The 14,940-nt window shown below is 39.1% G+C and overlaps 1 protein-coding gene across 4 annotated transcripts in view; it reads right to left on the reverse strand.

The window, feature by feature from the left end:
* DGCR2 (DiGeorge syndrome critical region gene 2) overlaps positions 1–14,940 on the reverse strand; it is a 71,282-nt gene that overhangs the window by 34,973 nt on the left and 21,369 nt on the right. For 2 of the 4 annotated variants that reach the window (XM_005281068.5, XM_065568366.1), the window contains exons 2-3: positions 12,349–12,381; positions 3,577–3,699 (exon numbers count right to left, since the gene is read on the reverse strand). In XM_005281068.5, coding sequence (XP_005281125.1) covers positions 3,577–3,699; positions 12,349–12,381 — 156 coding nt within the window. The remainder of the gene's footprint in view (positions 1–3,576; positions 3,700–12,348; positions 12,382–14,940) is intronic. The other 2 variants (XM_005281069.5, XM_065568367.1) reach the window with 1 other exon arrangement.

Here is a 14,940-nt window from a genome sequence, read left to right on the forward strand (position 1 = left end):
CCTAAAATGAACCCACCAATTTTTTTTTTATAAATACTTCCAGTTGTAAGTGTTTTTTTTAACCTGTTTTCTACTTTCATTGTGCAAAGGACATTCAATAAGTTTAGCCCAGACATTATGCAAATAAATTCCTATTGGCTAACATTACTTAACATCATGGGACGACTAATTCAGGTCACATATAGTGCATGTGTATTTTAAGCTTTCATGAGAACCAAGTCAGAAGAATAATTTCAAAAGGCTTGAGTTCACAGCAATCAGACTACTGCTAAATGATTATGTTTATAAAGTTTTAATGCTGGCCATATCTTTGGCTGATTGTATCTAGGAGTTTTTCTGTGAAGAAGGGTGGGTGGGAAGGAGTGCAGGACCACACAGGAGTCCTTCCTATGGATTCACAAAAGGTCATGTTACGAAAAGTAATTGAGTGGATGTTGGATGAGACCAACACAGTTTCCTCTCAAAGATGTTGCTCCTAGATTACTGGGTTCAGCACAGACACCTTGTTACCAGTTGGATTGCAGACCCAGGAATGGAACCATAAAGTTCTGTTGGAGAGCATCTTGAAACATTGAGGTCTCCTGACCAAGGGCCCTTGGAAAAAGCCTTACTGGAGGGCAATTAGTTCAGGGTGAAGATGAAGTTATACAAAAGGGCTGTGATACAGTGTCTGATCACAAGAGTTTAAATGTTAACAGTCAGACATGAACTGCTAACTCTGCACTGCTTACTCCAGTGATAGGTGCTATAGAAAACAGAAAGAGACAGAGATGATTGTCAGCTATAGTTGCTTGAAGCAACTGCTGTTGAGAAGATTTGGAAAAAGAGTTAACAGGGTAAATTTAGGACATCCATTCCCTGTTCATGAACAGATTTTATTTTGTTTATTACGTTACATAAAGTATAAGCAGAACAAACTGAAGACGTTCTGCACATTCTGGCTGTTTATCTGCTCACTCCCACTATTCTCATTACTGAACGAAGTTGATCCACACAGTTGAGCTCTTTTAGTGGCAAAAAAGAAATTGGGGAATCCAAAGAGGAGTAAGAAAAATATCAAAGGTCTCATCTCCTATTGGTACAATTACAGAGGGTGAAGGTGGAAAAGCACAACTACTGCTACCTCTGAATATATATTGGCATTCTTAGATTCTTACCATTTACATCAAAGTTTAAACTGCAAGTAGCTAGAAGTAGAGACTAGTATTAACAATTAAGAAATTACTACTTGAAACTCACTAAAATGGTAAAGGCCTTAATAGATATGACCTTCTTATTTACTAGAAATTTTACAGCAAATACTGTTTCACCATGAATTATTTTCAAATCTATTACTCCTGATAAGGATCAGAAAAGAATCATTTCATGTGACTCCAAGACTAAAGCAGAAAGGAGTTGCAAGCACGTGCTGTGTAAATCCTCCTAATAATTTCTAGTATGCAGACAGAATCAGCAGTCAAAGGGCTTTATCCTACTAGAGCCATGGATCAAGGACAAACACAGATGCAAAGATTCCACTAATATTTATGCAAGAGTATGGAAGAAAAGTAAGCATTTCTACATACCAGAGCTTAAAACTAAAGTTTGGAATTGAAAATAATTCTATCTTAAAAATAAATCTATATTTTAGGAAGGGAAGAGAGAGGGAAAACGGGATGTTATGAGACAAAAAGGCTATTCAATTTCACATTGGCTTTTGAAAGACAAATATTACAGCTCACTAACAAAAATATGCATCCTGTATACTTATCCTGACTGGTTAATGGCTATTAACCATTTATTGACAAAATGGGTTTTGGGAAAAAAAAAAAAAAAAAAAAGATTGGAACTGCTGCTAGCAAAAGGAAATTGTTGCTTGTGGGACAATAGCTAAACTCAGAACATACTGAATTTATTGGGAAAGTCCCATATCATACACAATTCAACTCCTCTTGGGGTGAAAGGGAGTTTTGCTGCTAACATGAATGGAACCAGGCCCTAAAAGAAATAGGCAGGCAATAGGATATAGCTTATAATGGCCTTTCATTGACCTTTGGAAAGGGAAATACACCACAGTAACAAGTCATTATAGTGTGCATTCACACCGAGACTACAAGAACCTAATCACCTTTCATTAACCTTTACTGTATAAATTGCATGACTAACAATTTCCAGCCTCTGGAATGCTACAGCAGTCCAACAATCCTCCCATTTCCATATCTGTAAAGCTTATTTCCATAGTAAAGAGCAATTATGACAGCATGAGTAACCATCTTACGTTTATGGTGAATAGGAGATATCTACCCCACATTTTCATAAATCCTTCCTTCAATTGAAAACTGAAATGCTTTCTAGTAAAAACTATTTTACCCAGCAAATCTGCTACATTTGACAAAAAGTTAACCCTAACGAGACTGATTTCCCCATTTAGCCATATGCATAGCATGAATTTTGTTCAGGTAAAACCCTGAACACAATATGCAAGATAGCTGCATCGAGGCTAGCTAAGACAAGCTCTGGATTTATGGAGGTCAGGCTCATGAAATCCACACAAAGTGTGCTCTATACAGATATGTAAAGGATGTAAGAAATGAGCAAAGTTTGGCAGAGACTGTTCCTATAAAATACTCACTCTACTGCAGGTATTGGAGATACTGTAAAAATAATTCTCAGGCCCAGAATTCAGAATGCAGCTGGGCAGCCCAAAGGAGTTCACTAGATGCTCAACAGTTCTGATTCATTAGTTCAAACAGAGAATGAACTCAAAAACTGCAATACTTCAGTGTAGTTTGAGTCTCTCTAAAGACCCTGACTTAAAAATCTAACCCAAGCTGCAATTTAATTCTAGTTGTCATTTCCAGATTTCTACTTCGCTATCCCAAAAGAAAGCCTTGGGCATTTCCTCCTGTTTTTAAATTATCTTAAATTGTACTGGCCAGATTTCCAAGAGTGTTTGGTCACAACTGAGGCCAAATAGTCAGAGACCAATGCACCACAGCTGTTCCCACTTAGAATAATGGAGCTGATGGGTGATCAACTCTTGAAAAATGACCTTATGCAAGTTTGAGGGCAAAAAATAACAGTTTGATTGCTTCCTGCACTGACGTGTTCTGTTTATGCAAGTGAACAGCACAGCATAGGCAGCAACAGGGCAACCTCCCCTATACTGTCCAACAGTGTGCCTCAATCCAGTTTCTGTGTGGTACATTTTTAAGGGCAAGAGACAAGTTTAGAATTTAACTGCAGATAAGGGTATCTGTTTGATTCTATTGTAAAGGTAGTTTTTCCTGTCCCTTAAGAATTAAAACAGTCTAGCAACTCATTTCACATTTAGAATACCTACACATAGATTGCAAGAACAGAGGTTTAACCCAATCAAGGAAAAATTGCTTGTGATGTTACTGAATAAGCTGAAAAGCGAAGCTGAGTCAAGGTTTATCATAAGGAACATCCTCTACCAAATGTAATAGTGTCCTCCCATAGTGACGTCTGTTTGAACCTGGAATTGCTGTCATTTTATAAAAACCAAACCTGAAGCGTAACACTGCCACACAAAGTAACAGTTCAGAGAATAGAATTCTTTTCAGTTCTACTTACCTGGACAGTCAACTTCATCACTCTCATCCTCACAGGTGGGCCATCCATCACACTGCCAGTTCAAAGGGATGCATTGGATGGTACCACTGCGACATGCAAACTGCCCTGGGGTACAGCGGAGCTCTATGGAAACAAAAAGGAAAGTTTTTTCCCCCTAAAGAGATATATTCTATCCTGAATAAGGCTACAAAGAAAACTAATTGTCCACCACTATGCACACTACAGACAATATTTAAGCAACTTGGCCCTTCAAAAAGATCGCTAATTCATACTGTCCCCTGTTTTAAAGGGGAAGATTAATAGGACTTTCTTTGCCCAGACTACCACTTGAGGAAGCACTTTATCAGACAGCTTTACAGCAAGAACCATATATTGAAGCTGTCAACATTTTAAAGCCACATGTAAAATTTACAGGCCAGATCCTCAGCTGGTCCATGTAGGCATAGATAGCCCCAATTAAATCAACCTAACTCTCTAATTTAAACCAACTGAAGTTCTAACCCTATATTTTTAATTTCAGTATTCTCAGAGATCAGTACTTTTCTTCATGCTAGGAAGGACATGCAAACTGATTAGAGCAATTCCCCAACTTTCTGTAGGAGGAATACGAAATACGTCTGACATGCGTCTGATGAAGTGGGCATTCACCCACGAAAGCTTATGCTCCAATACATCTGTTAGTCTTAAAGGTGCCACAGGACCCTCTGTTGCTTTTTATAATTTACTAAGACACCCTTTGTGGCATTTCTACACAAGTACAGCCTTTAAATGAAACTATATGGGCATATTTTCACTATTTCACATCATGGTTTTGCTGCCCTTAAAAATAACTATTATAGAAATAAAGACTTCCAAAGCTCTAGTCATTCCCTTCTATCAAATACCACAGCTTAAGAATTCTGCTGCTCTTTCAATTTTCCTTGAAATATTTTGCAGAGATCAATACAAACGACTGTCTAAAGGGGAATTTAGAGCTGTTCATCTGACTGCAAGATGTCATTAACCTCAGTGGACTCACCTTCATATCACCAGAAGTCCATCTGTCACTGCAATTAAAATCTCTTAAAGAAGGTGACTATATGCCCCTGAATCTCCTACGTTATAAACAACTTAACATTTCTGTTTTCCTATTAGTGAACTAGAGTTCTCCCAGTTTATCTAGGTTGGAGAACAGCTGCATTTCCATACTTTCACAATTTTAGGCACAAAAAAACCCAAAAACCAAACAAGATAAAAAACCTTATCTTAACTCTGAAAGATGTAGATTTACAAGGGCTTTTTATGTGACTTTACTTTAAGATACAAAATCCTTATTTTTTTAAACCTTCAGTTATTAACATGTATTCTCAACCTGAGCTCCATCTTAATGAAGTTTGTTTTTAAATTAAATAAGGTTTATCATCATGTTTTTTGTTTTCTTACTGAAATGTATACTTCCAAACTAAACACAAATCAAGGCAGACTTACTTTAGATACCGTGTGGATAAATTCCTACGGCATACCAAAGTTCAATGGTTTCTTTATAAGCATCACTTTACCTTACAGAGCACAGGAATGTTCACATTAGAGCTAGAAAATAAAAATAGGCATATCCTCTTCTTAACACACCACCTACGCAGAACGAACACTCAGGTCACAAAATAGCTAAGAACTCAGACAGACCTGCTAGACTACAACTGACAACAACATATGGTACAACTAGGCAAGACACTTCTGACCCATTTACAGAATTTTATTCAGCGTGAACATATCCAACAATCCAAAAACAATGCATGAACCACTTCTAACACCATAAGAAATAATGCAAATACTGAGAAAAGTGAGAATGAAAACTAAGTTTTTCAGAATATAACTATAGCAAGTACCAAGTGGTCTCAAAAAAGGAGAGAGGAAAAAGGAGGAGTTGGGAGGAAAGGTGAAGCTTAGATAACCAGAAAGTTTTTGAGATTAAAAATCATAAGGGCCACATTTGAAAAATCCAGTTAATGTAAGCAGTAGGGTGAAACTTCCAAATATTCCTATTTATAAGTTTATGGTATTATGTTCACACTTCACGAAGTTACTGACATTGATTTCATCATTTTAGTGCTGATGTCAGAAATATCTTGTTGCCATTGCAAATGTGGCATTGCATTGGAGACTATGGTAATTTTGTGACTGGAAATGCTGCAGAAATTAAATTAAAAAAAAAAATAAACCCTTTACATTCTAGCCAGCTACAAGTTTCTATCACTCTTTATCTGCAGCTGTGGCAGAGTTTAATTTGCACTTTATCACACCAGTTTTTTTAATATATATAAAAATAAATAATTCTTGAGTACTTTTGTTTAAATGCAAACCACACCTGCGGGATGTAAATTAAGATATTCTACCACGCTGTGTAACAAGAGAAATCTCTGTCTGACTTGCAGAATCAACAGAATGAGGATTATAGGACACCGCATGGGAGCGGCTGTAGAGGCGAAAAGGGATGCAATGACAAGAGTAGAAGGAGCAAAAGGACAATACTAACAAACAACCAAAGCCTTACTATTTTATGCACAAATAATTATACACTCAGAGGCCAAGATAAAAGGATATTGTCATTAGTGGCATTAAACTACTTAAGCAATGCTCAAGTAGTTTATGAGGTCAACAGAAATACTCAATGGAATTACAGCCTTATATGGATCGTAAATGCACTAAATAATTAGGTTTATATAATGTTGCCTTGATTATTCATTTGATCTCTCTTCTACATATTCAAGCAAGAAAGGTAAGTGATTGCAAATTACATGCCATACCGATCTTCCCGGTGTCAATACCTCCCACATTAGACTATTTTCAGCACAAATGTGTCTACATTTTAGAAGTCTAAGTAGAGAGAGAAAAAAAGTAAGTTTAGAATAATCAACTGAATGTATCAATGAATATTTTCTCCAAATGCCAAGCACACTACTAATGCCACATAACAAAATGTTTCAAACTGAAAAGCAGGAATTGTAATATGATTCGATTCCATACAAAGAAATTATATTAAAGGAACACCGACTACAAAGTGAAACTCTCTCTGGAAATACCAAAAATAAGGTTCCTGTCAGTCTTAACTCTGAACCCTTGTTTCCCTACATTTTGAAGTTTAATGATAAGATCGCATTTTTTTACACAGAACTGCCTGATTCACTATGCAGTTTGGACAATACTGTCCAAATGAAAGCTTTGAAATATTTGTATCTTCACTTTTTGATGTGTGCCCATACTTAACACATTACTGCACTGACGGAACTCCATCCTCCACAGGGGGTCTTAACTCCTTTACCTATGTGCCTTCAATCACCATATGGAAGAAGGCAAGACTCCATAAAAAGTTTCTTTACATTCACACTTCTGTGCAGAGTGGAAATAACACTGATAAAAATACAAATCAGTGAATAGTCTAAGAAGGGGACTTTTTAAATCCTTACAATAGTAACAAACCACAACCAATCTCCACAAAACCACTAATGAGATACATCCGTGACCTAGTAGTTAAAGCCATGCCAAATTCCAAGTTTCTGGTAAATACCATTGAAATGCCAGAGCAAGCGTTTAAAATAAATATTGTATATATAGTTTTTAAAATGGGAAAAGGGCATCTCCTTCCAGTAGACACACACAAACATCTTAACTCTATTTTTCTAAAGAAAGTTTGCTTCTGGGCTGAAATCAAATGTGCCATTTCTGAAGCAATCCCCCCCTCCCCTCCAAAAAAAAGGGGGGGGGTGGAGAAGAAGAGTTACAAACACCTACAATCCTCTAGACTTAAAACTTTTGGACAATCTTAGCTCCAGACATCAATATGTACTCTGTCTATAGTATTAGGAGACAGTTCTTCCAATTACATAACTTATTGGTAAAAAATGTTTTTATTGAATTAAAGAAAATACCCCCAAAAATTACAAGAGAATTTGTTAGCACTGTAGCTAACGTTTCTGCACTTAGGTTGACTTAAAACTCTCCCCATTTCTACACACATCCTTTCCAATTTACAGTGCTATATACTGTGTTCAAGAATACCAAGCCAAGACTTAGACAGAATGAATTGGTTGCAGAGACTAAATGTTTTCTTTTTAAGAAGGTACTGAACCAATGGGAAACTGAACACTTGCTCCAAAGTTAGAATCTAAAAGCAAGGCACACATGCAAGGTGTAAGTACTAATCACTAGATTCAAATCAAGAATCCCATCTGACTGACAGCCTATTTCTACGTCATAACAGCACAAAACTAAATAATGCTTCAGGGAATCCTAGTCCCTTGCTGCAAAGGCCAGGGCAATAATTCACCAGAAATGTAATATAATAAAACTCCCTTGCACCTCTGAAGAATAATTAGCATTAGCAAAGAGAAATGCAACATCTTTTGACCACCCAGAGCTTTTGTAAAAGGTAATTATGCATAGCATGTATGGAACACATTGATTCAACTACATTAGGTCATAGTAGGAGACTATGCCTATATATCCTACATCATACAGAGGTCCTTCTGAAGACTTGGTAGCAGCTGTCACAACATTTGAATTGCTCGAGGTGCACATATTTAATCACTGCACACTTTTAAAACCAGTTATGCTTATGTGATTTCTCAAACAACTGATCTCTCTCATCCCTTATGTATTTGCATGCAATCCGATAATGATTACTAAGAATGGTGGGAGGAGGGACACTAGATATTTTACTTGTCTTCAAAAATCAAAACAAAAAACTGTGTTTACCCTGGGGAAACCAAATATAGCAAGACTGAAATACTAGAAATACCAAATATCCAAGATACAGAATCAATAATATGCATAATTATGGTAATATTAGAAAAATCTCTTCTGTACTACCTCCCCCTATTCCTCTCCATTCACCCTCCTTTACAGATCAAGATAGAGTGCTCAGTAGAATGTAAAACTTTGATTAAAGAAGTTTGCTGGTTTTTAGAAGTAATACTTTCAACCATTCAAGTAGAAAAATGTATTTCTTTTGCATTTAGTATCTTGTTGGAGATTACATAAACAAAAAGTCTATATGTAGAAAAAGTGCTTTATCTCAAGAAGCAAGTGCACAGTATCAAGTAATTTCTTCAAGTCCCATTGTTAACTAAGAAGTATGGAGAATGCACTGGATGTACAAACACCAGTATAGACAACACAGAAATACCCAGGTTGTCGGTCTTGTGGATCTCCCCCTTCTTCACACAAGTGGCATCTCTATATACCAACTCTAGCCCAATATTTTACACATTTAAAAACCTCTCATCTTCCACAAACCTCCAGCCAAAGTGGACTAGATGGGACTTCTAGCTGAAAGAGTCTACCGTTTTCTCTCCTTTTGAGGCTAAGCCAGAGGTGGGCAAACTCCGGCCCACGGGGCAGTCCTGCCCAGCCCCTGAGCTCCCGGCCAGCCCCAGCCCCGCCCCTGCTGTCCCCCCTTCCCTGCAGCCTCAGCTCACCGTGCCAGCAGCGGAGCGGCATGGCTGGCTCCGGACGGGCGGCGTGGCTCAGGGGCAGATTTACAAGTGAACCCAGGGTGCCCTGGCACAGACCCCCCCAACAACAGGGGGCCCCAGGGCCGGGCACTCGGGCAGCTCAGCACTGGCACACACCCCCATGGTGGGTTTGCACTGCGGAGGAGGGGAGCAGGCGGGTGTGGATGATGGGAGCACAGGGAACACAGGCGGAGGACTCAGGAGCAGCACTGGGAGGCCACACAGCTGGCTGGAGAGAAGTAGCGCTTTGAAGGGGAAACCACCTCTTCTCTCTGGCTGCGCGGCTGCCCCTGCTCCCCCTGAGTCCTCCGCCCATGGTCGCAGGGCCACATTCCGAAAGGGGCTGGGGGGGGATGGATGGGGGAGTCACAGGGGGGCAGTTAGGGGCAGGGGGCCCAGGGAGGGTCAGGGATCCCGGGAGGGGGTTGGGAGTTCTGAGGGTGGCAGTCAGGGGGCACAGGGCAGGCTGTTTGGGGGGCACAGCCTTTCCTACCCGGCCCTCCATACCATTTCGCAACCCTGATGTGGCCCTCGGGCCAAAAAGTCTGCCCACCCCTGGGCTAAGCACTACTTTAGCAGTGCTTGCTAGGCCATTAAACCCAGGAAGAGAGCTTGCAGACTTTTTTGGAAGGAGATAAAAAGTGTCAGAATGAATATGGGAGGGATTTTTGTATGTAGGGCTTGCTGTTTTAGTTTGCTTTGGGAAGTTTTAGTTGTAAAAAACTTAATCTGATAGACATCTTTGGGTTACGGTATGTACCAATTGTGTGACCTCAGAAGCAGGATTATTGTTCTTGCAGGATCCTTTTTCTTATAAGGGTCAAGCACACAATCACTGTGCTATAACATGAAATGTAGAAAGTAGCTTAAATTGTTTTGGATGGATTTCTGATGACATCTGTCCTCAAAAAGACAAAAATAGCACTAGAAATAGCCCATGAAAACAGTTTTAACCGACATCTTTAGTTTGAATTTACTAATAGGACAGAAGGTTCATGAGTGTTTAGTTTTCCCTTAATTTTGAGGATGTGGAAATAGACTTGAAAAACATACATAAGATACCTTCAGAACACTGAATAAAGGGACTATATAAAGACAGTACTTTTTAAACATCAAGCCTCAAGAACCCTATTTAGTATATCTTTTTTACAAGTGGGTAAACTGAAGAAAAGAAAGGTAACATTAGGCTAAATATGTTGCCCATCAGCTCCGTGGTCTTGGGGGAATCAGAGCACAATACCCAGCCTGTCTGACTCACGAAAGACCTTCCCCCACCCCAGCCTCTGCTTGAACCAAAGCCAATCAGAAGAGGGGAAAAAAAAAAAAAAAAAAAAAAAAAACTTACCAAAAGCAATGAAAAGGCAGTGGAAAAGACACCTAAACCCCTCCGGACCAGCTTCATTTGCATCGAAGATGAGACAGGGAGGCATCTCCATTAGCATACAGAATGGAGAACAGAGATTCCAAGGCAAGAACTGCACTGGACTATGGGACCAGAAAAGCAGGGAAGCACTGCATGATGGGGAACCTCTCCTCCAGATGTTAATGAATGCACGCCTGCACACACCCAGCTCAGTAGTTATCAGACCAATTCTAGTAATAAATCCTTTATTGGTATCCAAAATACTGAAGCTGCCTAATTGCATGGTGAGCTCCCTTGAATGAACACTGCCCATAGCCAGGAATGAGTAGTTCCTATTGTCTAGCCTGAAAAAAACAACTTTGGTATACTCCCTTGAGACATCAGTTTACCCACAAACAAATCTAGTGTTCTCCCTTGAACCACTGTTTTTTCCCTACAAAAGCCCCTACCCATGCTCAAGTAAGTGCTCTGATGCCTGGATCCAAAATCTGCATCAGTTCCATTGGGACTGCATCTTCTTCTGACTGATCGTGCTAGGGGCTCTGCCTGTCTCCAGCACTCCAGACCCTCAGCTACCACAACCACCACCACTAGGGAACTCTGATCGATTCAAGCTTCACAAAGTAGTGAAAACCCAGCTCTCTCTCTCTCTAGGTATAGCCTTCTGACCTGGTCTTGTGTGATCAGTTACAGTTGAGATTTCTAAACCTGACTTTTATAATCAAATTTAAGTTTGATTTAATATTATAACTGTTGTGTTTGTTTGGCTCCCCGTGTACGGTTATTACCGAGCAATAAATAACTTTCATGGTTAAGCTGGTTGCTTCTCTTTCTCTTCCCTTCTGCCCCTTGTAGGTGTTTTTTGGCTTCCCCATTCGCTCTGCAGCAACACTTCTCGTAACTAAGCTAAAGATCCCTGCAGGGCCCAAAAATCCTGTGGGGTTTGCTAATCAAGTGGGCTACTACCAGATAGGATAACCAGTCAGCAAATGTGAAAAATCAGGACAGGGGGTAATAGGATCCTATATAAGAAAAAGACCCCAAAATCGGGACTGTCCCTATAAAATCGGGACATCTGGCCACCCTTCTACCAGAACAATTATAACATGAAAGTGGGGATAGGGACGTGCTGAACCTGGGGCATATGAGGGTGACAGCTTGGAAGTGCTGCTCGACCCAGCCTACCAAGTCCAGGGACATATTAGGAGTCAGCTTGGGAGTGCTGATTAACCGGGTCCTGTCAGATGCGCTCTGTTAATGTGTGTGTGTTCATCTGATTCTGGGGCTGGAAGAACCCAGCCCTGGGGAACCGAGGTCCTTCAGGATAGCTCTACTGGGAGGGAACTTGCAGAAGGGAGAAGTAGAGCTCCATATGAGAGCACAGATGACAAGCAGTACATTGATAGAATTACAGAAACACCCCCCACCCCAGAAGAGTAACCCTAATAAATGAGCATACCCCAAAGTAATGGGCAAAACTGGTAACACCAAGGTCAGAGTTCAAGTCAGCAACAGCTGGAAACAGAACCAATGAGTCCTGGCTACCAGTTCCATACTCACTACAAAGCCACATTTCCTCCCTATCAATCACCACTATGGCTTTTCAATTCATCAGCATACTTCTAAATAGAACAAACTCTGTCCTTTAGACAATATCAATGCTCATCAAATGTGGTAGTACATTTTCTGGAATAGCAACAGCTTATCAATAGCTGTGAGATGACCAATGGGGTAAGCATGAGGGGTGAGGTAGATAGGAAATGGAAAAAAATGAATTTGAAATATTAGTTTTCAAGTCAGTTATAAAAGGAAAACATGGAATCCAATATTAAACTTCAAAAGCCTAACGAGTCCAAGAAGAGACAGGCTGTTGGTCAATGTATTAAGTAGTAATGTAATCTGTCCAGACGAGACACTCACCTGAAAGAAGTCTTGCCAGAGCTAGTCGTGAACCTGTAATTTGAAATTTAAAAGAAAACTTACAAAACAGTTGGAAACGTAATTGATCAAACACCAGAAATAAAGGATAAAACTGTCAGTACGTTAAAACAATATCATTTACACAAGATGGCAGGAAATTTTTATCTCCCTCGACCAAGTACTACTTTTCAAGTCAATGACACACAGTAGAAAATTTAGGATCCAGTGTATGTAATCCAATCACAAGCATCTCATTTCTCTGAAATCTAGGTCTTTATGTGAGAGGAAAGAACTTGTAGCAGGAACTGGGTCACGGTTTAACATTAGCAAGTTCTTGGAATTCCTGGACAATAAAAAGATCATTTTGTTTAATCCAAAACCTGGTACAGTTTCACAAATTTCATACAGTAAATTAACACCTTTCCTGTTAACAGTTACAAATACAGTATTTTTGGCCCCAAGAGGCCTTTGTATCATCTGATTTAACTCTTCTGCACTATGTAGGACATTTTCCCTACATTATTCTTACTAGATGGAAGCCTGAACGTTAAAAGGTCACATCCTTAAGCACAATTCTCAAGAACAACATGTTGAGCTAACCAGAATCAGTTACTTTAAATCCCAAAGCAAGTAACTTTTATTTTCCAGTTTAGTTCATATGTATTTTAAGTTGTTTGAATGGCAGGAGAACTATCTGCTCTTTAGTGAAGAAGTACTTAACTCCAGCTCATCTTCCCCCTTCCATTGTACAGTCTAGGGAGTGTATACTTTCTAATATTACATTATTTTACTAATTATAATCACTATCTCTGGCAGAAGAATCCTTCTAGGACTTTCTGCCAAGTTATTCCACCAGTTTACAACACTCTTACTTTTTCAGCTTCAGAAGTATGGATCCCTCGTAGACCAGAAGGCAGTTTATCTACAAGAATGCTTCTCTGAAGTTAATATCTCAATTCTCCCTCACCTACCAATCTGCCTTTTGAGATCGGTTTCATCCAAACTCAACTTGGGATCTAAGTTTGGCGAATTACTTCCGTTTAATCAAGTCATAAATTAGGTCTCCAATAAAAATACCAGAGGCCACATGACTCAAAAAGGTAAACGTGATAAATATGTAGATAATTCAGTTTTCAAAACCTTATAAAATGATTTTAAATTTGCATAATACTGAAATCTAGCAAAGTTACCAGCTCAGAAAAAGAAGAGCTTGAAGCACTACCACTTTTAAAAGAGATGCAACATTCACCATACTGGTCTGAGGACTTCAGCTGGCTCTCAATTAAAACAAGGTGTGCAGATGCTTTGGCCCCAATTAAGAATAGCACTTGAGCACATGCTTAACTTCAAGTCTACGATTAGCTCCCACTAACATCAATAGGAACTAAGCATGCGCTTACCCAAACATTGATCTTAGCCAATAATTTGGCTAAGGATTACATATTAATAAAGACAAAATCACTAATAACTTTTGAAAATCATAACCATTATATATTACGTACACATCTTGTTTATAGAAATTTAAAAGCAAGTGCCATGCATACGTTAAGTGGTACTTTATATTTCTATATGTATTCTGCATATGACCTAAGACATACATTTGAAAAGATGCTAACAATTCTACTGATAACTTGTCACAGTTAAATCTACATGCTCTTCAGTATCAAGGCAAGAGAATCCTTCAAAATATCTTTGATAGATCCAGCATGGTGGCAGTGGTACCATAACTTGTCGGCGTTTAAATTACCCACTTTTCAGAGGACTAAAAATCTTTCAAGCACAATGGACAAAATTAAGGATAGGTAACAGAGAAATCAATTTTCTTGCTTTTATCCACTTTAATTAGGTCTCTGGTTTTGACTGAAAGCTTCTTGGGGCAGGAACTGTCTCCCCGTGTCTTATACAACAATCAAACTATCAGCACCTAAATAAAGGATCATGAAACAAAACATCATGAAACCTGTCTTAAATGATCACTCAAGGCACTAACAAAAATCAGGCGCTCAAATGGAGCTAGTCTTCTAATGAAAGACACGTAACATTGTACTCAATACATTTCAGGATACTATGGAGTGGCCAATTCAGATGGCAGGTTGTCGAATAAGAACAGCCTCTTGAATACATCTGTCCACTTTAAGCTCATCTTTCATTTCTGATCAAGAGTGCTCTACAGTACAAAGTCCCTATACAAAACATTGGTCTCAAAAGAAGGATACAAAAATTAAGTCATAGCTCAATGGGATCTCCTCTCAGCTATAGGCCTCAAAGAGACATTTCTCCATCTGTAGCCACTCATCTAAAACCTGGTTTCTTTGCTTCACTACCATTGCCACTGTACTTCCTTCTGATGCACCCTAGTGACATCACATTGTGCATTTACATAGGTCCTGGTAGTTTATAGCAGTGGTTCTCACCCTGGGGGTACACAGAGATCTTCCAGGGGGTACATTAATGTAGCTAAATATTTGCCTAGTTTTACAATAGACTAGAAAAAGCTCTAGCTAAGTCAGTACAAACTAAAATGTCATACAGACAATGACCTGTTTATATTGCTCTATATACTGTACACAAATATAAGTACAATATTTATAT

This window comes from Chrysemys picta, chromosome 15 (genome assembly GCF_011386835.1).
Source record: "Chrysemys picta bellii isolate R12L10 chromosome 15, ASM1138683v2, whole genome shotgun sequence".
In the NCBI taxonomy this organism is placed as follows: Eukaryota; Metazoa; Chordata; order Testudines; family Emydidae; genus Chrysemys; species Chrysemys picta.